The sequence below is a fragment of the Molothrus aeneus genome, chromosome 27 (genome assembly GCF_037042795.1).
Source record: "Molothrus aeneus isolate 106 chromosome 27, BPBGC_Maene_1.0, whole genome shotgun sequence".
Classification (NCBI taxonomy): domain Eukaryota; kingdom Metazoa; phylum Chordata; class Aves; order Passeriformes; family Icteridae; genus Molothrus; species Molothrus aeneus.
Genome location: NC_089672.1, coordinates 1,686,774 through 1,707,660, shown reverse-complemented (window position 1 = coordinate 1,707,660; position 20,887 = coordinate 1,686,774). Strand labels below are relative to the sequence as shown.

The window sequence follows — 20,887 nt, the reverse complement described above, 5'->3', positions numbered from 1 at the left end:
TGTTCCTCAAGGCCAGGCAGAGCAAGGGCTGCTCTCCAGGGGAAGCAGGGCTTGAATTAAAATGGAATGGAATGAAATGAAATTGCTGTTTCTCTGCAGTTGTGGAACGCGTTGATTCGTGTGCATCCATGTACAGCCGTTCTATCCAAGGCCATCACGTCTGCCTACTGGTAAAAAAGGTGAGAGCACTGTAACCCCTGAGAGAAGCTAAACCTGGAGCCTTCCCTGCCTTCTTCTGCCTCTTTCCAGTCCTGAATTTGGCTGGGAACACATTTATCCCCACTTGGAAGAGAAGCTAATGGTTTTTTTTCTCTTTTTTTTTTTTCCTTTCCAAGGGAGAGAACTCTGTATCCATAGATGGGAAATGTAATGATTCTACCCTGCTTAGCAACTTGTTGGATGAGATGAAAGAGACATTGTCCAAGTGCTGAATATTCCTTATACAATATTCCAAGGAGCAGAAACACACCCAACGTGTAAAGACGAGCAGACCCAAGTGTTAAGTTTCTCCCTCGTACGCATGTACTACCCTGGGGCACGTGCTTTCAGTTCACTCCACCATTGGTTGCAGTTTAGACATTTTAAGGCTGTATGTTACCTTTTTATTTTCAGAACTTTTTACAAACTGTGGTGTTAACCCTTTCTAGCCCAAAGAGATCCTGGTGACATGACTGGAGGAGGGAGGGAGGGAGGGGTGGGCACTATTTATTCAGCAGCTCATGATGATCCCATGACCTTCATCTGTGTGGGACGGCGACTGAGCAGGACTTTATCAACAGTAGCACAGTTTGTTGCTTGTGCTTATGCCAGGGAAGGTTGACTTAATCCTTAGCCATGAAATATGTCTTCAGGGCTGCTGTAGTTGATGTATATTTCTAGCAGAGGCTGGTGCTGGACCAGAAGGCCTCTTTTTGTTTCTTTTTTTTTATATATATATGATTTATTATTATCTCAAGATCTATTGTGATCAGCATATAAATATCCTCCATCTCCTTGAGCTAATCCAAAGGAGCCCTGTGGGAACTGGGATGTTTGAGTTTCTGTTTATAGTAGTTGCCTTGAGCCTTAACCTTCTTTTAGTGACAGCTGGAAGAGTCGAGTGTGGAAGCATGAAACGGGCTGGAAGTGTTATTGTTTGGGTCTGTGCTCCCCTCGACTGCCCCACACACGGAGTCTGTCAGGCCTCTCCCCTCTGAGCTGTCTCTGCTGATGTGTTTTATGAGTCCACTTCAATTTCACATTCCTGAACAGTTAAGCTGTAGCAAGAAACTGGAAATCCAAAGGGGTCTGTTCCTGCTTTTTTATCCTTTTGCTCACCAGCTGAGGTTGACCATTACCAGGTTAGAGAAACAATCATGGGTGCAGCCCCTTGTGTGCAGGTCCATGTCCTCCCCCTGGGCTCTGAAACCAGCAGGGTCATTCTGTCTGTGTCCCCTCAGTGTCCCCCAGCCCTGCCCTTGCAGCACTGAGAGCAGATTTGGCAGCACAAAGGCCCCTGGGTCCCTGTGGCAGAGCCCTCCCTGCAGGGAGAGAGGGCTGGATGAGGACCCCATGTCCCAGAGGCAGGAAGGAGGAGGAGGATGATGATGATCCCCTCTCCCTGCCAGGGTGCAGGAGAGGGCTCGTGAGGAGCTGCTCTCCCTTCAGGGTGCAGGGTGGGGAGGGGGCTGAGGAGCTGCAGATTTGGGACTGTAGCTGTTGCTTTAGGGAGAAGAAGGGAGAGTCTGGGAAGTGCCCATTCTGCACTATTGGAATCTTGTGGAGTCACTGACAGGAAAGGAATGTCACAGTGTCCTGCAGAGATGCTCAGTTGATGTCCTTCTACAACATCCCTTGCTTTCAACTTATTTTGTATTCCCCTGCTCTGTTTCTTTCCTTGCAGTTCCACACCCAGTGAGCAAAACTCCATGGAAGGATTTTGCTTTGAGGCACAGAGCAGGAGCAGTTTTGATTGCTCCAAAAAGGTGCCCAGGGAGGAGCTGGCTGGGTCTGCACGTCTCCAGCACCACCACCACTCCTAAAACACCAAACCCCCACGCAGGGAGCAGGATAAAGTGTTGATCTTATTTGTTGGGTGATGTCCTGTACTTTACGCGTGTCTTGTGCTCTTTACACTCTTCCCACAGGAGGTATTTTGGCAAAGGCTCTGCTCTGGTGCTCTGGGTTCCTTGCCAGGCCCAGCTCCGTGTCCGACCGCGCTGCCACAACGTGGAGGGTTTGGTTTTGGTCAGCCTCCCTTGGTTAGCCAGTTGTGTATTAGAAACTGAACATATTAAAATTGTCTTAAAGGATAATGTTCCTCAATTAGTGTTTGGGTTTTTTAATTCATGGATGAAAACTGTCACTTTAGCATGTAGAGTCTCTTACAGAATCCTGTGCAGTGATTCTAGAATTTTGAAACTGTATGATGTGTTACATTCACAAATTTATTTGCTATCAACATTCCCTGGAAAAAAAAAAAAGAAAAGAAAAAGAAAACAACATACCACAAGCTGCTGTAATGATTTTGTGTCAAGATGATCCAATAAACTTTCAAAACAAAGTTAAATTTTTGGCTTTATAAATAGTCCTTTCATAAGACTGTTCCAGTTTGGATGGACCCAAAATCAAGGGCATGGATTTACCCCAGGGCTTGAATAATGGATCTTCAGTGGAGGTAAGAGGAATCTCCTTCCCAAAGGAGGTAGGGAATTCCAAGTGCCACCCCCTTAAAAGGCAGCTCTGCAACAGCAGCTGTCACTAACACTGAAATTACAGGAAAAAGTAATTCAGACTATCTCTGTTAAATCTCCATGAATTGTTTTATGTTTTGGATCATGATTGCAGTTAAAATTCAACCCTTGGAAGAATGGGAGGAATCAGCCCCTGCTGTTGCTTCCTCTTGGCCTCCAGTGAGATTTGTGACAAATGTGGTGACATTGATGTGGGGCTTAAGGCCCTGTCCTGCCACAGCAGGAATGAGGCCTGGGCTTGGCTGAAGCCCCAGTGGTTTCCAGTCACACCAGAACCTGTGAGAATCATCTTGGGATAGAAATCCCTGGGGCTGAGAGGCAGGAGCCACCAGTTCTGCACTGGAATTGCCCAGTAGCTTGTTGGCCCCATTGCTGCAATCCCACATGGACCTGCCATGGGCTGGGACTGCACAAATCTGATGGAATGGGATGGAAACAAAAGTAAATCCCAGCCCAGGGAGTGCCTGGAGCAAACCCCAAGTGTGAAATGAGCCACAGGAGATGATCCTGCCCCTCCCTCAGCCCTGCAGTGCTGTGTCCAGTTCTGGGCTCCTCTGGGGCCTGTGCAGGGCTGTGAGGATGATGAGGGGATGGAGATCTCCTGTGGGGAAAGGCTGTGGGGGGAAGAGCAGAGATAGACAATATATATATTTATATATTACATATATGGATATATGCTTTACTAACTGCTAGAGGCTGGGGCCAAGCAACCGGACCGGAGATCATGGGAGGAAACTGAACACAAGAAATTCCACCTGAGCAGGGGAAGGACTTTGCCCTGGGTGTGACAGAGCTGCCCAGAGAGGCGGTGGAGTCACCTTCCCTGGAGATCCCCAAAAGCCATCTGGCCACAATCCTGATGTGCTCAGGGGCCCCTGCTGAGCCAGGCGAGCTCCAGTGGTGCCTCCCCAACCTCGCTTCTGTGACCGGGAGTTGCCCACGAGCCTGGCACTCAGGCTCCTGCCCTGGGGCACAGCATCATCATCTGCTCATGGAGGAATCCTGCCAGAGGGGCCCCGTGTTCCCGGGAGCAGCAGCGGGATCAGCTGCTCTGCAGAGCCCCCGAGCTGCTGCCGTGAGCCGGGGCCAGCTCGGGCAGCCAGACACCCCCGAGGAGCTGAGGCTTCACCCCAGGTTCTGCGGCTCAGCTGGGCTGGGAGGGGCTGTGACCACCCTGGGGGTGCTCAGCCTGGAGAAAAGGAGACTCAGGGGTGCCCTCATCACTCTCTGCAGCTCCTGAAAGGTGCCTGTGCTCAGCTGGGGCTGGGCTCTTTCTCCAGGCACTGACAGAACCAGAGCACACAGCCTCAACTGTGCCAAGGGAAATACAGGTTGGATAGCAGGAAAAGGTTTTTTACAGAAAGGGTGATAAAGCTCTGGAATGTTCTGCCCGGGGAGGTGGTGGAGTCCCCATCCCTGGGTGTGTTTAACAAAGCCTGGATGTGGCACTGAGTGCCAGGGTTCAGTTGAGCTGTTGGCGCTGGGTTGGACTCGATGATCTTGAAGGGCTCTTCCAGCCCAGTGATTCACAGTGAGCTCAGCTCCTTCTGTGATTCAGTGATTCAGTGATTCTGTGATTCTGTGACTTGGGGTGCGGGCTGGGGGCTGTGAACACCCGGGGACTGAGCCGGGGTCTGCAGAGGTTGTGGGGCACCTGGGCTGGGGAACTGCCGGCTCCAGCCAGGAGTGTTGGAAAACCCCTCATGGGGCAGGAGCTCCCAGCTCTGCTTCAGCTTTTGGCACCCTTTGCTTTTGGGCTTCCCAGGGATTTCCCAGCGGGGTTTGACTTTCCCCATCCTGATGTTTGTGAGCAGTTCCCTTTGAACCAGGGGCTGGTTCTGGCCACTTCTCCTTTTTATGACCTTAAAGTTGAGGTCTGGGCAGGTCCCTGCAGCTGCCCTCGTTGGACCAATGCTCTGCTCGGACCCCCCTGCCTTGTCCCAAAAACACAAACACTGAATAAATGGGAATAAAGGAAAACAAACAAAACAGAATAAAATGGGAAAATAAATTAAAAAAAAATAAAGCAGAATAGAAGAAAAGCAATAAAAGGGAAGAGAGGGAAATAACTGGAATGGAATAAAAGAAAAAAATAAATAAAATTACAAAAAAATACATAGAATTATGTATTAATAACAGAATTAAAGAAAATAAATAATAAATCGAATTAACGAAAATAAATAATAAGATAAAACAGAAGAAAACATAAAAATAAAATTGAAAACAAAAGCAAACAGAAAATTAAAATAGAAAATTAAAATAGAATAAAGATAAAAAATAAAATAAAAAGAGAAAATAAAAAGAAGATTAAATAGAAAATAAAATAAAGATAAAAGAGAAAATAAACTAAGGATAAAATAGAAACAAAATGAAGTAGAAAATAAAAGAGAAAATGAAAGAAAAGAAAAGAAAAGGAATTCAGATGAGTAGAATAAAATATTGAAATAGAATAAAAGAACACAGAGTAAAATACCCTAGAATAAAACTTTAACAATACGGTAAAACACGAACGGTTCCCCTCACCAACATCCGCTGTGCCTCTCCCCTTCCCCCTCCCTGGCCCGTCCCTCCCGTGGGCGGGGCCGGCGCAGGCGGGGGCGGCCCCTTTAAGAGGAAGTAGCGCCGGCTGCGAGCGGCGCGCGGGAGGGCGCGGGAGCGGCGGGAGCGCGGCGGCCGCGCGGGGCGTGCTGCGGCCCGCGGCGAGGGAGTGCTGCGGCCCTGGAGCTGTGCGCGTCCGCCGGCGAGGGAGCGCGGCCCGGCAGGTGCGGGGGCTCGGGGGCTGTGAGGGGATCCGGGAGAGGCTGTGAGGGAGGAGGGTCCTGCGGGACGGGCTCGGAGGGGCCCCCCGGGAAAAGGGGCCGGGAGAGGGCCGCGTGTCCCCAGCCCTGCTCACGTGTCCCCCCAGCCCCGGTGGCCGCGTTCCCCCGGTGGGGCCGGGCCGGGCTCTCCCCCGCCTTGGCGGGACGGGACGGGACCTGTTGAGCTGCGGCCACCGCATCCCCGCTGTGGGCGTTCTTTAATTGTTTGTGTTTGCTTGGGCGGGGGGCGATGGCGGCCGCGGCCGGGCCTGAGCCCCTCAGGAGGGCCCGGAGCCCCCCGGGCGGGCCGGGCGGGGATCGGGGCATGGATCAGGGCATGGATCTGCCTGTGCTGGCCCGGCCCTGAGGAGAAACCCCCTGGATGGAACATCCCCAGCAGAGCCCTGGCTGCTGGGCACAGTCCCCTCCCTTCTGAGGGGTCGGACCTGCTGAAGGATTCGTGAGCAACCGGAAAATTCATAATGAGGGAAAAAAAAATATCGCAGAGAGTGAGGGGGTTGGTGGCACAACTGTGGAGTTACAGCTTTCAACTTCCCTATTTCATCCCACCTCTCCTTCCCGACTTTCTCCAGCCCAGCTGCTATAGGTAAAGGCATAGCTCTGAAGTTCCAGCCTTTCAGTCTCTAAACTGGTCGGGGAATGGGGAATTTTCCATTTTTTTTCAGGTCATGGTGAGCCACGGCTCAGCTGTCATGAGGGAGAACGTGTCAGGAGAACTTGAAAGCAAACTCTTGCTCTGCTTCTGTCTCTTGCTGCAGGCTCAGGAATCCTGATCTTACAGAGCTGCCTCTGCTCTGATCTGGGCACAGTGAGCTCAGCTCCTTCAGAGAGCCTGTGTGAGAAGGACAGGCAAAAGAAAGAGCAGGAAGTCCTTTGGAGGGAAAGGACAGGGGATCTGGAGTTGTCCAGTGTGCAGCACAGATGTTTGGGCAAAGCTTTTCTGTCAGTGCTAGTGAAGGGCAAGATTCCCTCCTCTAAGAGCTGTAGAGTGGCCACACTTTCTAGATTTCCATCCCTTTGTTAAAAGTCCCTTTCCGGTCTGGAAATCTTCTGCCATGGCAGGGAGGGATTTTGCTGGGAGATGTGAAACTTCCCCAGCCACCTGTTTATCACAGTCCCCAGGGCTTTGTCCTTGCACTCTGCTTCCTTTCCCAACTTCAGGCTCACTTCCAGCTCCCTGTTTGTCTGTTGCTGTTCCCTGGACTGTGAATCCCATGTTTCAGATTCACTTTCTGTCTTAGTCACTTCCTGTGAGGTGAACCTGGGGTGAGCTTCTGACTCCTCAAAATCCCCAAAAAGAGGGAGAGAAGCATTGGGAATTCTTTCCAGTGGTGGCAAAACCTGGAGCTGTTGGTTTATAGCGAGGAGCTGAGCAGGGAGCTGGTTCCCTGTGCCTGGCTCACCTTGCAGCTCCTGGGATGCTCTGTTGCTCTGTCACCTGTGCCATCATCAGAGATGGAAATGGGCTCTTCCTTGTGCTTGGCCAAGGCTTGGGGAGCTCGGAGTAGACTCAGCTTCCTGAGCAAAGTTGTCCTGCTTCCCTTCTGCTGCCTCTGGAGCTGTTTGCCAGCTGCTTCCTTGTCCACCTCTAACATGGCCCTTCTGCTGATGGGGTGAAAAGTACCCCCACACTGGAATGGGGTGATTTAGTCCCATTTTGGAGGTTGGACTGTCCAGATCTCTGCTGTGCTTGGTCACTCTTGCTCCTCTGTGGGGGCCAGGGATCTCCACGGCCACACTAATGAAAGAGAAAATGTCCCATGTGAGTGGTGAAAGTATCTGGGGTCAGAGCACAGAGATTGCAAAACCTTTCCAACCCTGTCCACAGGCCTGGGAAGGGAATTGCTTTCAATTTCTGAGTTTTAATTTCTAGTAAGACAGGGAAGTATTTTCTGATTCTTGAGCCATAAATGCTGCTGTAAGTGGATCCAGAACCAGCTTTACTGGAGCTTTATCAACTTATCTTTAGGAATATGTAATACCAGCTAATGCTGTCAATAAAGAGTGCACCTTAGGCTGCACCTTTATCCTCCTTTTTCCAGCTGCCCCTGGGAGGCAGAGGTATCCCTGGTTTGCTCTGCTGCCTGCTTCCCTCTGGAGCTGGTGGTGTGGTGCAGGTGCTGCTCTGCTCCTGGTGTATCTGGGTGGGTTTTTGCTGTGGGTGCATGAAGCAGAAGGGAGAGCAGAGGAAGGGATGGAGGCAGCGAAGGCCAGGAAAAAACCCAAAAACAAAACAGCAACTTTTGCAAGTGGGCAAAGCCAGAGCAAAACAATCCATCACATCTGACAGCTTTGACTTCCTCCAGAAAACCTGGCTGAGGTCCCAAAGAGCTGCTGCTGGTGTTGGGTCAGTGTGAGTGAGACGAGGCCACCGTGGTGGTGCTGCAGACACTCCCATGTGTGACCCTGTGCTGATTCCAGGGAACTCGTGGGACAGAAGGTGAGCTGGAGCCACCCAGGCTACAGCTGAGGGTGCAGCAGGAGCTGAGCTGGCCCTGTGGCTGCCCTGAAAGGCCCTGCATTTTCTGCAGGCCTCCCTTGGGGCTGTTTTCTGGCTGCCTTTGCTTCCTTCTCCCTTTCCTCTGGCTGTGTGATGTGGTTGGTGTTGAGGTGGTCTCCAGCTCCACATCCATGGGCTCGCTCTGTGCCTGGAGCTGTGCTAAGGGATTGAGTTATTCCTGTATCTCCTGCCAGGGCAGGAGAGGCCTCGTGGGCCTCTGCTGTCAGCAAGAAACAATCCTGCCATTCATCCCAACGTGTGACATTAACATAGGGAAAAGGGATGTTTGTCCCTGGGATTATCCATGCTCTGGGAAAGGCTGGTTGTGTGGCCAGCTCGTGCTCCAGCTCAGCCCTGGGGTGTGATCCCACACTTCCTGGGATCCCAGCCCACTGTTACAATGGTGCCATAGTCATTTTATCATCCTAATGCAAATTTCATGCTCCAAACTGATGTTAGCTTTGACTTGGGTGGGGGCAGATCCCAAAGTTAGAGGAAATGGAACTGCTCTGGGCCCAGAAATATCCCTGTCCAGTGAGGACAGGGCAAGCAGGGAGAGACAAGCAGCTCAGCTGGGACTTAATAAACACCACCCTGCCCTTCCAGCCCTGTAGTGGGGACAGCAAGAGGCCTTCCTGGAGGACCTGGAAAAGTGGGAGCTGCTCCTACTGTGCCATCACTGGCCTTGGGCTCTTCCCTGGCAATTGTTGTGTGTGCAGTTAACCTGTGCTGGAGTCGTGACCCAGCTTGTCAGCTTAGCACAGCCCTGCAGAGCCCACAGAGGATTAGCTCTGCCTCCACACGCAGCCCCAGCGCGGCGGGAGGCATGGACACCTTCCAGCAGCCCTGCGAGGCTCTGACATTGCAATGGATGCAGATGGCACGGAAGAGCAGCGGGGCTGGCCCTGAGTCAGTAACACCCGGGGCTCCACGGGGCTGCCTGCAGTCGCTGCTGTTCCACGGGAACAGTTGGGGATTGCAGCATCTGCTGCCTGACCTTTCCCTCTGGGCAGGGAAGCAGGAGGGGACCTTTTACAGGGCTTACTTTCTCGTGTGGCTTTTCTCCCTCTGTGGCTGTGGGGAGCAAGGCCAGGGGGACAAACCACGCTGGAAAATTGGGTTTCTTGCCTTCCCTCTCCCTTGCCAGACTGGGTTTTCCAGCCTCCCCAGCACTCACTGCCTCACCTGCCCTCTCTCAGCATCCCTGTGCAGTGTGAGCAGTGTCACCCATAACATCCCTCCTGTCACTGCCCATGGTCTGAATGTCAGTCCTGATCTGGGAGCCAAGCAATAAACTCCCTGTTCATCCATCTGCCTGGGATGGATGCTGGTGTCTCACTGCTGGCTGACCTGGGCTCTCTGCTCCAAGCAGCAGCATTGCCACCTGCAGCTCTTGATGGGCTCTGCCAGAGCTCCCCTCATCTCTGGTGGGTCCTCTGCTATCCCAGATACTGCTTAATTTAACAGGGCTTTTCCCTTTATTCCATAAACTAACTCAACTTTGGGATTGCCTGGAATGCTTGGCCTTGCAGGGGCAAAGGAGATGCCAGTTAAAGCCCAGGAGAACTATTTTTGGTCTTTTATTATGCTTTTTTCTCTTCTCATTCATATAGCCTTGTCCTGCTCCTAAACCAACCTCTTCCCCTAAGCCACCCTCTTTCCACGAAGGGCCTGGAGACGTGGGAAGTCCCAGGAGAGCTGTACCATTTCTTACTCGGGAATTTCCAAATTGTGCAGCAGATTGGAATAGCGAGGCCTGGGGGTGGCTGGCAACAAGCAGGACCTTCTTAAAGCTGACTCTGGTGAGAGACAAAAGGCTCTTTGTTTGCCCAAACCTTGGCAATTCAGCATTTCCAGTGTGCCCCTGTTCAGATTTGCTTGCGAAGGCTGCTGCTAAAAGAAAAATGTGGATGTTGTCCTGCAGAGCAGCAGAATGAAGTGGGGTTGGGGTTGGGGTTGGAGGTGCAGCTGGGCTGGGTCGAGCTGCTCCTTCTCCAGAAAGTTCTGAGCAGCTTCAGCTGCAGGGGCTGAGCTCGGGGGATGGACGGGGAAGGCAATGCCGAAGGGAACAGCCGTGGCTCAGCTCTCCTGCAGCAGCACGGAGTGATCCTGCGGGAGGAGGAAAGGCAGAGCTTGCAGAGGGGAAGGATTAATTTTGGGAAAACATTGGCAGCTCCCTGGGCCGGGAGGCTGGAGGCAGTGCCAGACAGGAAGCGGCTGACGTGGAAGTGCCGGCTGGCCGGGATTATGAATGGCCAGGGGTGCCTTCCAGCCACACTGAGCCCTCCTCGCCCTGCCCTGCCCTGCCCGAGGTAAGCACGGGGCAGACCTTCGCTCCTCATATCACAAATCCATTCAGAAGAGCAGCTGGAAGTCTGCTCCCAGGAAGACAAGCCCTCGTTTGTTGCCGGACTGGCTCTGGAGGCACAGAAACTGGCTGCCATTAGTGCGCTGCGGCTGCCAGGATTGTTCTGGTCCCTGCTCTCTGTAGTAAAATCTCTCCTTTGATCGGAGCAAACCAGGATCATCCTGTCCCGAGCCACTGAGCTAGTGCAGAGTGGCCATGGGAAGGGATTTGTGAAAGGAGGAGGGGGATGGAATTGTGGAAAAAATGTGAGCGTCCGTCTTGGCTGTTTTGTGCAAGTTGCCTGTTTGAAGCTGCTTTTCTTCTGTAAATTCAGGTTTTTACTTGAAATGCTCGGTGCATCCAAAATACCTTCATCAGGGTTGCTTTGTCAATCAGGAGGGTTTTGTGTCCTGTGTTGGGACCTCTGGCCTGGCGTTGAGGACCCTGGGATGGCTCAGGGGGAAGCAGGATCGTGGCTCCCCTCTTCTGGGGAGCTCTGGGGACACGGTGGCTGTCACAGGCTCCCCACCCGAGGCTTACAAGTGATGCGAGGATGGCAGCCTGGCTTCCCGGACAGGAAACTGGACAGTCCCTGATTTGAAGAGCTGCCTTGCTGCCTGGGCTGTGCTGTTCCAGCAGAGGCAGCAGGATGTGGCCGGCCCGGCGCTGGAGTCACGGAGGAGGGAGAGGGAGGCGGCCTCGTGTCTGACCCCTCCCCAGCTGCGGAGCCGCCGCGTTGTGGCCGCCCATGAAAGCAACAGGGAGGTTTTTCCCCCTCTTTTGAAAAAGGAAGCTTGGCCTCGGCGCCTGCCAGTGCTGCAGAGGGTGCAGAGCGGGGCTGAGCCCTCTGCAGGAGTGACTGCTGAGGCCAGGAGCACAGGTAGGAGCTTGCTCACCGCTGCCTTGCTGGTTTTCCCTGGCTGTTGTTAAAGCCCTGTGCAGTGTTGGCAGCAGAGGGGAGCATGGAGTGCTGCTGGGGCTGGCACTGATGGAGCAGTCATGGGACTCCTGGAGTCCTTTTTGGGCCATTCTGCCTCTGTAGGGAGGGCAGGATCTGTCGGGAACTCTGCTGGCTCCTGGAAAACCTCGGGATGGCTCAGCAGGGTGCAAGGGGAGGCAGTCTCCTGGCGTTTTGGAGGAGCTGACTCTTCCCTTTTCCAGACTCTGAGCTGCTTTTACAAGTGACCAAGAGTTGGGAAGCAGCTGCCTGGGCTTCCTTCCTCTGCCCAGAGCCTGGTGTTAGAGCAAGGCAGCTCCTCATGATCCACCATTCCTGGCGAGGGAGGAGGAATGGCAGGACAGTGCCAACAGCCCCAGCAGCAAAACCAGGCCAGGACTGGAGCTGCACAAGCAGGGAGTCAGAGAAAAGGAGCTTTTGGGATGGGAGGGAAAGGGAGGGCCAGGCCTTGAGCCCCCTGGGCAGGCAAGTCCAGCCCAGCAGGAGCTGCTCCTCCCGTGTCCTTGGGATAAGCTGGAGGCGTGTTTGTGCCCTGGGCAGCCCACGGGGGTCACGGGCTCTGATCCTGAGCGCTGGCCAAGGTCCTCTCAGAGCACCGGTGACGTCTGCTGTGCTCTTGGCTGGCTCAAAGGAGGAGGCAACAAAATGTACTGAGGTTTGTTTAGGGGGGAGTGGTTTTTCCCCCCACCTTTAAAGCTTGCAGATACCATCCAGGTGCTTTGCATGTCCCATTTCCCAATTGTCTCTAACCTTTCCTTTCCCTTGTGTGCGGGGGCGGTGTCAGCTGTGACTCCTGCCTGTGGAAGTAGGTGTTGTACAGATGATATCATCTCTGAGCAATGTCAGGGATGCTTTGGTCTCTGTGCCTCTTTATTTTTATTTTTTTCCTAGAGCTAAATGTTTCTTTTAGCTCATTGCAGTCAGAGACCGTAATTAAATAGGCTGCATCTGCTTGATGTCTCAGCTACTCATTTTGCTAATGCTTCACACAGATGCTGAATCGTCTGAGAGACAATTGCTCTGTGTTGAGCTCCTCAGTTCTCAGGGATGACGTCTCCATAGGATCAGGGATTTGTTTGTAGGACAAGTACTGCCTCCACACCAAATAAACTGCCCTGCACAGAGACCCTGATAATATGGGGGGGCTGGGAAATCCTGAGCCATGTGAAAAGTGACAAGGGCAAGGGTCAGATCCTGCTCTGGGATGGGGCAGCCCTGGATGCAGGGACAGACTGGGAATGAGAGGCTGGAGAGCAGCACCGTGGGAAGGGCCCTGGGGCTCCTGGTCAGGGGCAAGTTGGATCTGAGTCACTGCTGGGCCCTGGCAGCCCCAAGGGCCACCCTGTGCTGGGGGCACCAGGCCCAGGGAGGGATTGTCCCACTCTGCTCTGCCCTGGGGCAGCCTCACCTCCAGTGCTGGGGGCACTTTGGGCACCACGAGATCAGAAGGAGCCAAAGCTGTTGGAGAGTGGCCAAAGGAGGGACACGGAGCTGGGGAAGGGCTGAGGAGCAGCTGAGGGCACTTGGCTGGTTCAGCTGGAGCCCAGGAGACTGAGGGGAGGCTCCTGGGGGCTGCAGCTCCTGCCCAGGGCAGGCACAGGGGCAGGGGCTGAGCTCTGCTCTGGGACAGGGACAGGAGCCCAGCAAGGGCTGGAGCTGGGCCAGGCCTTGGCATGGAGCTCAGGGCAAGGTTCTGCCCCCCGAGGCTGCTGGGCACTGCCCAGGCTCCCCAGGGAATGGTGCCAAGGCTGCCAGAGCTCCAGGAGCTCCCAGGGCTGCTCAGGGTGGGGTTCTTGGGGTGGCTGTGCAGGGATGGGGCTGCACTGATCATCCCTGTGGGTCCCTTCCAGCTCAGGATATTCTGGGATTCTATGAAGTCTTTCCATCCCGCTCAGATGAGGAAAATGGTTGGTGTTTGGTTTCTTGATGTGTGGTGCCAAAGCCAGGGGATGTTTGTTTTTACCCTTAGGTTTTACATCCACATCCATGGCAGGCCCTGCAGAGCAGATCCTCCAGAAAAGAAGCAGGGATGGAATCACTGCTGGGGGTGCTCCAGGGAGCCACATGGAGGGTGCTGCTGCTGCTGCTGCTTTGTGGTTTCTTGTGTGAGAGGATGTGTTTTCCTCCCTCTCCAGTGCAGGGAACTCATCACAAGAGCTTCCCTGGACTTTCTGCTGGAAGTAGCAGCAGCCTCAGCACCTGCTGCCCACATTGCTGGTTCTGTGGGGGCCCTGCCTCGGTTCCGGGGTGGGCGCAGTCCCTGGAGCTTCCTGCTCTGCCACAGGATGTGGCCAGGCTGTGACACAGCTCCTGCTAACCAGCACTGCTCAGCTGTCTCCCCACACCCTTCACTGCTTCCTCTGCCACGTCTGGGGCTGGATCACGCTCCAAAGGACACATCTGCCAGGGCTTTGTGCTGGGTTTGCCTCCCCTGAGGTGGCTCATGGGGTCACAGCAGCTGTTTTGGCAGCAGAAGGCCAGGTTGGATGGGTTTTGGGTTGCTTGGAACAACCTGATCTAGTGGAATGTGTCCCTGCCCATGGAAGGTGTCCCTGCCCATGGCAGGGAGTTGCAGCTGGATGGTCTTTAAGGTTCCTTCCAATCTAAACCATTCCATGACGACTTATCTGCTCTGGATTCACCTCTCAGCCCACATTAAATTGCTTTTAGGGTTTCTCCCAACACATCATATCCCATGTTGGGGTTTGGATCTCTCAGCTCCTGCATGGAAGAGGTTACTGAGCCCATTCCCGCAGGAAATGTTGAGCCTGTTCTTAGTGAGGTGAACTGGAGTGGTTTGGGGTTTCTTCCTCACTGTAATTAAATAAGGAAACAAGAGGCCTTGGCTTTAAAGCTTTTTAATCTTTCTTCAGAGAAGAACTGCTGATTAGCACTGCAGCATCTGTTAGAGACGGGCTCGGTTGCAACCACGGTAGTCATGACCTTGAGTTTGGGATGTGCTTGCCAGCATTTGAGGACACTATTTACCTATTGGAGCAACACTCATGTAAATCTGAGGCCTCATGTAAATTTAAGTAGATTCTGCTTGGGGAAAGGGTTGTTTTTTTTTTTTTTGCTTGCTTGCTTATGAAATTATGGAATCTTATTTATGCTATTTAAGGCATCAGCTTAATTTTTATTACTTTATTCATTTCTCTGTCCAGCACATGTAAAATAATATTTTTGGTACACAAAGCTTTCTGCCTTAAGCTTTCATCAAAGAGCAGCCTGGCACAAATTCTGTGAGGGGCTGGATGTGGGAACAAAGGAGGTATAATTAGCTACAGATAAACAGAGCTGTGTTTCTTGTCAGCATCCCTTCAGATCTCAACTTGTGTCTCACCCTTGGAGCTGATTTTCTACAGTCTGGAAGAGGAAGATGAGCTTCCCCTCATCTTCCAGTTTTCAACTTGTAAACGCAGCTAAACTGAAGTGGGAAATATGTTTATGGTCTGTGTACACCTGCAGAAGAGGCTGTGGCTGCTCTCAGGGCTGGTGTTATTTCAGGATATTTGCTTTCCGGGTGCCTGAGCTGTGACTTCTTCTTCTCATTGCCCTCCACCCCTTGGTTCCTGTCTCTCACTTTCAGTGGCTGGCTTGGTGGGGGCTGCCTGGCAGCAGCTCTGAGCTGTCTTGTGGGCTGGCATGACGTGGCCTGGCCTCATTCCCAAAGAGGGGATGCAGAGGTGAAAATGGGATCTGGGTGAAACCCAGCTGGTTTTACCCTTTGTCAGTGCATGTCAGCCAAGCAGGTGGTGGCATTTCTACAGCCTTGGGGTCTCATGGTGTGGCACTGTTGGGGTGAGTGGCAGCCCTCTCCCTGGCTGTGGGGCCTGTTCCCTCATTCCCACATGGAACAGGTCAGGAGGTGACTCTGTCCAGCCCCTCCAGCCTCCCCTCCCCTCTGCTCCAGCTGGGGAAGGGAAGGGGGAGGAAGGAAAGCTGCTGTGGGCTCCCCCCCCTTCTCAGATGTGGGGCGAGGGCCCAGATGGCATCCCAGATCTCTTCCTATGGGATTTAGACGAGGTTTCCTGTTGAGAAAGCTGTTCCTAATCGCTGCCCTTCTGTGCTGTGTTGCAGATCAGGACCAGATGAGCAGAGGGAGGTTTCTCTGAAGATCAGAGTCGCCCCAGCCGTGCCCCGGGAAGCGGCTGTCACCGCTGCGGGCCTGCAGGACGCGCCAGAGGAGGAAAATGTCCCACGCTTTAAAGCAGGTGTTCAATAAGGACAAAACCTTCCGGCCCAAGCGCAAGTTCGAGCCGGGCACTCAGCGCTTTGAGCTGCACAAGAAGGCCCAGGCCTCGCTCAACGCCGGCCTGGACTTGAAGGTGGCCGTGCAGCTGCCGCCGGGCGAGGAGCAGAACGACTGGGTGGCCGTGCACGTCGTGGACTTCTTCAACCGCATCAACCTCATCTACGGCACCATCAGTGACTATTGCACGGAGCAGTCCTGCCCCGTCATGTCGGGGGGGCCCAAGTACGAGTACCGGTGGCAGGACGAGCACAAGTACCGCAAACCCACGGCCCTGTCTGCGCCCCAGTACATGAACCTGCTCATGGACTGGATCGAGGTGCAGATCAACAACGAGGACATCTTCCCCACCAATGTCGGTGAGTTTGGGTTCCAGCTGCGGCTGGAGGGAGGGAGGGGTGTGGAGCCTTCTCGTGGAGCTCCTGTTGCTGTTTCAGGAGATGCTGCAGCACAGCTGACCCCTGTAGCAGAGCAGTTTCCCTCTGTGCAGTGAGCTCTTCCCAGCTCTTCTGCAGTGCTGGAATACCCAGATCCCACTGGGATCATGGATACCTCGAGTGTCCATACCTCAATGCCTCCAGTGAAACAGGAGGCTGCCCTTGGAGCAGTCAGTCAGTCTCTGAGTGGCTCATGCTGGATGCAGGATGGCTCTCTGGGAGCTGCTGGCCAGCCCAGGTCTGAGGAACAGCTCTGTGTCACCTGGTGATGGTGTCACCTGCCATAATCAGCCCCTCTGTTATTAGAGGCCACACTGGCTGCCTCTGCCCCTGCTGAGGGGTGGGATGCTGGCACAGGCCTGGAGGGAAGGGCCACGTTTCATCTACTGCCAGGAATTTGGCCTAAGTGACCTCAATCTCCATATCCAAATGCAGCTTTGGGACAGAGATTGTTGGGTTTTATTTTGTGATGAAGATGGAAGAATTTAGTCTCTTAAGTTATCGTGTAAATACAACTGAGCCTATGCAGTTGTAGCTGAGCTTCCATCTCCTGGGATGGAGGAGATGAGGTGCAGCAGAGCTCCCTCCCTCCCTCCCTCCTGCCCTGGTGTTTTTCCCGTTGGAGCTCTGATGGGATGCAGTTGGTCCCTATTTGGGGCACATCTGCCACTTGAGCATCCACAGGGATCCTCCACTGTGCCAAAATGCTGCTTAAACCTGGCATGGAGTGGGCAGGGAGGCGAGGGGGGCCGTAAACAGCCAGATTTGAGAGAGCTGCAGCACCAAACCCTCCCCTGCCATTCTTCTCACGCTGCACAGGCTCTGCTGCAGCTCTCTGGGGACCTCACTGGGGGTGTTGGTTCTGTTCTGGGCTGCAGGACGAACTTCCGACAGCACGAGGGTTGTGGTTTGGGGTTTTTGAGTTGTTACTGTCTTCAGCTCAGCTTTAACCAGGTCCTTCAATGCTGACTGAAATGCTGCAGCTCTGGCAGAGCAAGGAAAGGGTTTAACTCGTCCTTGTTCCTCCAGAAACAGTGTGAACTTTACACCCTGATATCCCATGGAGGTGGCTGCATGGCCAGACTGCTCTGCTGCAGGGGCCCAGCCAAACAGTCCTGGAGCCTTCAAAGAGGACCTAAACAGCTTTAATTTTTAACCAAAGAGCTAAAGATGTACCAAAACAAGGGATAACTGTGGGGAGTTAACAGCCCTTTCCTTTGGAAGTTGCTTGGTTGTATCTGGTGTTTTGCACTGTTTATATAAATACATCAAGCAGTAGTAGAAGAAACTCTTGTCTGACTGAAACAACTGCTGGGAATGTGGGCTCTGCTTTCAGTCACAGCAGTGCATCACTCTGTCACTGAAAAAAATCTGTGCTTTGAAAAATGTGATCCAAAGGAAAGGAAAAAGGAGACAAGAGCTGGAAATGACCAGGGACAGAACTTTTGGCTGAATCTGTCCATTTTACCAATTTATTATACCAATTTCCATCAATCTATCTATTTTACCAATTTATTTTAGCCCTAAGCAACCAGCTTTAACCTGACCAAAAGTTTTTCATGGCCACTCTTCCCCTCCCAAGGTACTCCCTTCCCCAAGAACTTCCTCCCAGTGGTGAAGAAGATTCTGTCCAGGCTCTTCCGGGTGTTTGTCCACGTCTACATCCACCACTTTGACAGGATCACCCAGATGGGCTCGGAGGCTCACGTGAACACCTGCTACAAGCACTTTTACTACTTTGTGAAAGAGTTCAATCTCATAGACACCAAGGAGCTGGAGCCCCTGGTGAGTGTCTGCTGGGGCTCTCAGGGTCTGTGGCCAGCACAGGGCTGGGGGAGTCACAGAGGGCTCTGGAACCTTCTCAGGAGGCCCCACCTCAAATCCTGGGGTCTGTTTTGGGCCCCTCACTCCAACAAAGACATGGAGGGGTTGGAGCATGTCCAGAGATAGGAACAGAGGTGGGGAAGGGTCTGGAGCAACTGAGGGAGCTGGGGTTGCTCAGCCTGGAGCAAAGGAGGCTCAGGGGGAACCCTGTGGCTCTGCTCAGCTCTCTGACAGGAGGGGACAGCCAGGAGGACTCAGTCTTGTCCCAGGTAACAAGTGACAGGACAGGAGGAAGCTCTCAAACTGTGCCAGTGGAGGTTTATATTGGATTTAAGGGAAAATTTCTTCACTAAAGGGGTGGGACAAGTATTGGAAAGGTCTGCCCAGGGCAGTGTTGGAGTCATCATCCCTAGAAAAAATGTGTGGCTGTGACACTTGGGGACATGGTTGAGTGGTGACACAGCAGTGGTGGGGTAATGGTTGGACTTGATGATCTTGGGAGTCTTTCCAACCCTTAAGGATTCCATGATTCCCTTCTAAAGCTGGTTGCCCAAATTCAGGACCAGTTGGCCTTGCAGTGTAACTGTCAGGAACCTGGCAGTCAGGATGGGACTGGGATGTGGTGGGGGGAACACAGCCCTGCCCAAACTGGGCAGCAGGGTCACCCCGTGCCTGGGAGTGCTACTGACAGCTACACACAGGGGGGTTTATCTACACCCTCACCTGGGAGCCTGGGATCCTCCTTCACAGTCCCTTGTGTTCTCTGTCCCTTTGACAGAAGGAAATGACCTCCAGGATGTGCCACTGAGCTCAGACCCTCCTGCTCCCACCTCGGCACCTCCTCCGAGGACTCCGAGCCCCCACCCCAGACTGGAGAGGTGATTCAAGGGGAGAACAGAGACGTTTCGTTGAAGAAATTATATATTTTTAATGAGTTTCAATGTAAAACTGTGATACTGCAGGAATATTTTTTTAAAGATGCTCTAGATTAACTAATTTTTTATAGTAATTTCTATAAAAAAGAAAGAAGATATTTTGTGGGCCACTTGATGGGAATGTTGGCTCTCGGAGCGGGGAAGAGCTGCCTGAGCTGCCTCCTCCATGTGCCCTGAGTGAGCTGAGCCAGACACTTCACACAGAGCTGTGTCGTGGGGCTGGTGCTGCCATGGAAGCAGTGCCTCCCTTGGGATACACATTTCCCACCCCTGGAGGCAGGGTACAGGACTGGTGTACATGGATCCCCCAGCACCTCTTCCACTGGCTGTGAGTCTGGGTTTGGGGCAGAGCTGCTCTGTGCCCACCTGTCCCCAAGGCCTGGCTCTCCTGTGCTCCCTCTGAGTGAGCTGGGACTGGGCTTCATCCCAAGGCTGCCACAGCTGGGGCTGGTGCTGTTGGAGTGGAAATCTGCCCTCGAGTGTCAGCCCAGCCCTGAGCTGAGCTCTGCACACACAGCCCTGCTGTGGCTCTGCACTGTCCCCATGGGGACACAAATCCACACTGGCAGCTCCTCATGGGAGCCACCAGAGGGAAGGTGCTGGGACAGGCACCAGGAATTCTCCTCCATCCCCTCCCTCTCTCCCTGTCCCTCGTGGTACGCTGACCCTGCTGGGACCATCCTGCTTCCCATTGGGGTATGGAGCCTTCTCCCCTTCATCAGCATCACCATCCCATCCAGCTGTGCACATCTGGGACCAAAATCTCTGCTGTGCAGCCAGAGCCCCCCAGCCTCGCCCGCTGCTTGCACGAGGAGAGCTTGGCAGTGCCCCTGGTAGGTCGTGGGTCTACCTAGGATTTGGGGACCAGTAAGTGACCAAACTGCACCACTAACCAACCACTTCTTCCTTACAAAGCATTCCCGTGCCCTGGAATCTCTGTACGTACGTGACTCTCTCATTTCTCACCCTGCCGTTAGGACACTCGTACAAATACCACTCGTGCTCTGAAATGGAACCAATAAATTATGTTGTATTTACACAGCACACGCCGCCGCCGAGCGTCTCGTGACTGCACCTTCGTCAGAACCTTCCCATCAGCAAAACAAACACGGGGTGTTTGGGCTCCTTGGGGATTGTGCTGGGGAGCTGGGAGCTCGTGGGTGTGTGCTCCTGGCACAGCTCCTGGGCCTTGGTTGGGTTCCTCCTGCTCTCCACGTGCCAGGTCCAGGCTGCTCCAAGCTCTGTGCTGTGTTCCAAGGCCATGGGGCCTGACCCAGGGGTTGTGCTGCTGCCTTGTGTCTGCAGTGTCTCTGTACCCCAGGGTTGAGCTGTTCTCCCAGCTCTGAAACTCAGGTGGAAGTGGGCAGGGGAGGGGAATTCCAGCTCACCAACTTGCCAAGAGGCTCCTCTACCATGGGAAGGAGCCAGGGGTGTAGTCATTGAGGCTGGTGGACTAAATTGGGAAAAACTCTGCATTTGGGAGATGCACATTGTTTTCCTGGCCAGGAGGGGAGTCAGGAGCTCCTCAGCTGTAGCTCCTCTTGTTCCCTGCCTGCAGCACTGGCTCTTGCCCATTCCCCTGCCCAGTGGAGGTGCTGGGACCACCCTCCAGCCCTCTCCCAGTGTTTTCTGGGTGCAGCTCAGCTGGAGAACATGCTGTTCCTTGGTGTGGAATATCTCTGGCCAGCCTGGGTCAGCTGTCCCAGCCCTGCTTCCCCCATTTGTTGTGCCCCTCCTTGCTGGCAGAGCATGGGACACACAAAGTCCTTGGCTTAGGGTAAGCACTGCTCAGCAACACCAAAACATCGGTGTGTTATCAGCATTATTCTCATCCCAGATCCCAAACACGGCCCTGGACCAACTACTGGGGAGAGAACTGGCTCTGTCCCAGCTGAAACCAGGACACCTGCAAGGCCCCAGGTGCTGAGCCGTGGTGGGGCTGCAGGTGGGTGGTGAGTGCTGCTGGGTCAGCCCTCAGAGCCAGGGCAGCTCCTGCTGCAGTTCCTCAGCTTCCCCTTTCACATTCCTGGGGTGCTGTGGGTGCTTTCTGGGGACGTGTGGCACCTGTGACCCACAGGGCTGC

At 53.6% G+C, this 20,887-nt stretch overlaps 2 protein-coding genes across 4 annotated transcripts in view; both read left to right on the top strand.

The window, feature by feature from the left end:
* Positions 1-2,548, top strand: part of AP3D1 (adaptor related protein complex 3 subunit delta 1) — a 43,662-nt gene extending 41,114 nt beyond the window's left edge. Inside the window, exons 31-32 of the mRNA XM_066566139.1 lie at positions 100-179; positions 336-2,548. Of these exons, the coding sequence (XP_066422236.1) occupies positions 100-179; positions 336-431 (176 nt within the window). The 3' untranslated portion in view covers positions 432-2,548. The remainder of the gene's footprint in view (positions 1-99; positions 180-335) is intronic.
* Positions 2,549-5,385: 2,837 nt separating this feature from the next.
* Positions 5,386-19,636, top strand: MOB3A (MOB kinase activator 3A). Of its 3 annotated transcripts, none has more exons than XM_066566178.1 (4): positions 5,386-5,494; positions 15,437-15,967; positions 17,628-17,830; positions 18,648-19,636. In XM_066566178.1, the coding sequence occupies exons 2-4, from the start codon at positions 15,550-15,552 to the stop codon at positions 18,675-18,677; spliced, it is 651 nt and encodes a 216-aa protein (XP_066422275.1). In that variant the 5' UTR covers positions 5,386-5,494; positions 15,437-15,549; the 3' UTR covers positions 18,678-19,636. The 3 variants fall into 3 exon arrangements, with proteins under 3 accessions (XP_066422275.1, XP_066422276.1, XP_066422277.1); XM_066566179.1 differs by lacking the exon at positions 5,386-5,494 and adding an exon at positions 10,247-10,363; XM_066566180.1 differs by lacking the exon at positions 5,386-5,494 and adding an exon at positions 11,167-11,278.
* Positions 19,637-20,887: the final 1,251 nt, after the last annotated feature.

What these genes read in the sequence shown, in the direction of transcription:
- MOB3A (XM_066566178.1), top strand. Translation starts at nt 15,550, where the DNA reads ATGTCCCACGCTTTAAAGCAGGTGTTCAATAAGGACAAAACCTTCCGG. An exon ending in CATCTTCCCCACCAATGTCG is followed by an intron (nt 15,968 to 17,627) that starts GTGAGTTTGGGT and finishes TCCCCTCCCAAG; the next exon opens with GTACTCCCTTCCCCAAGAAC. An exon ending in CCAAGGAGCTGGAGCCCCTG is followed by an intron (nt 17,831 to 18,647) that starts GTGAGTGTCTGC and finishes TCCCTTTGACAG; the next exon opens with AAGGAAATGACCTCCAGGAT.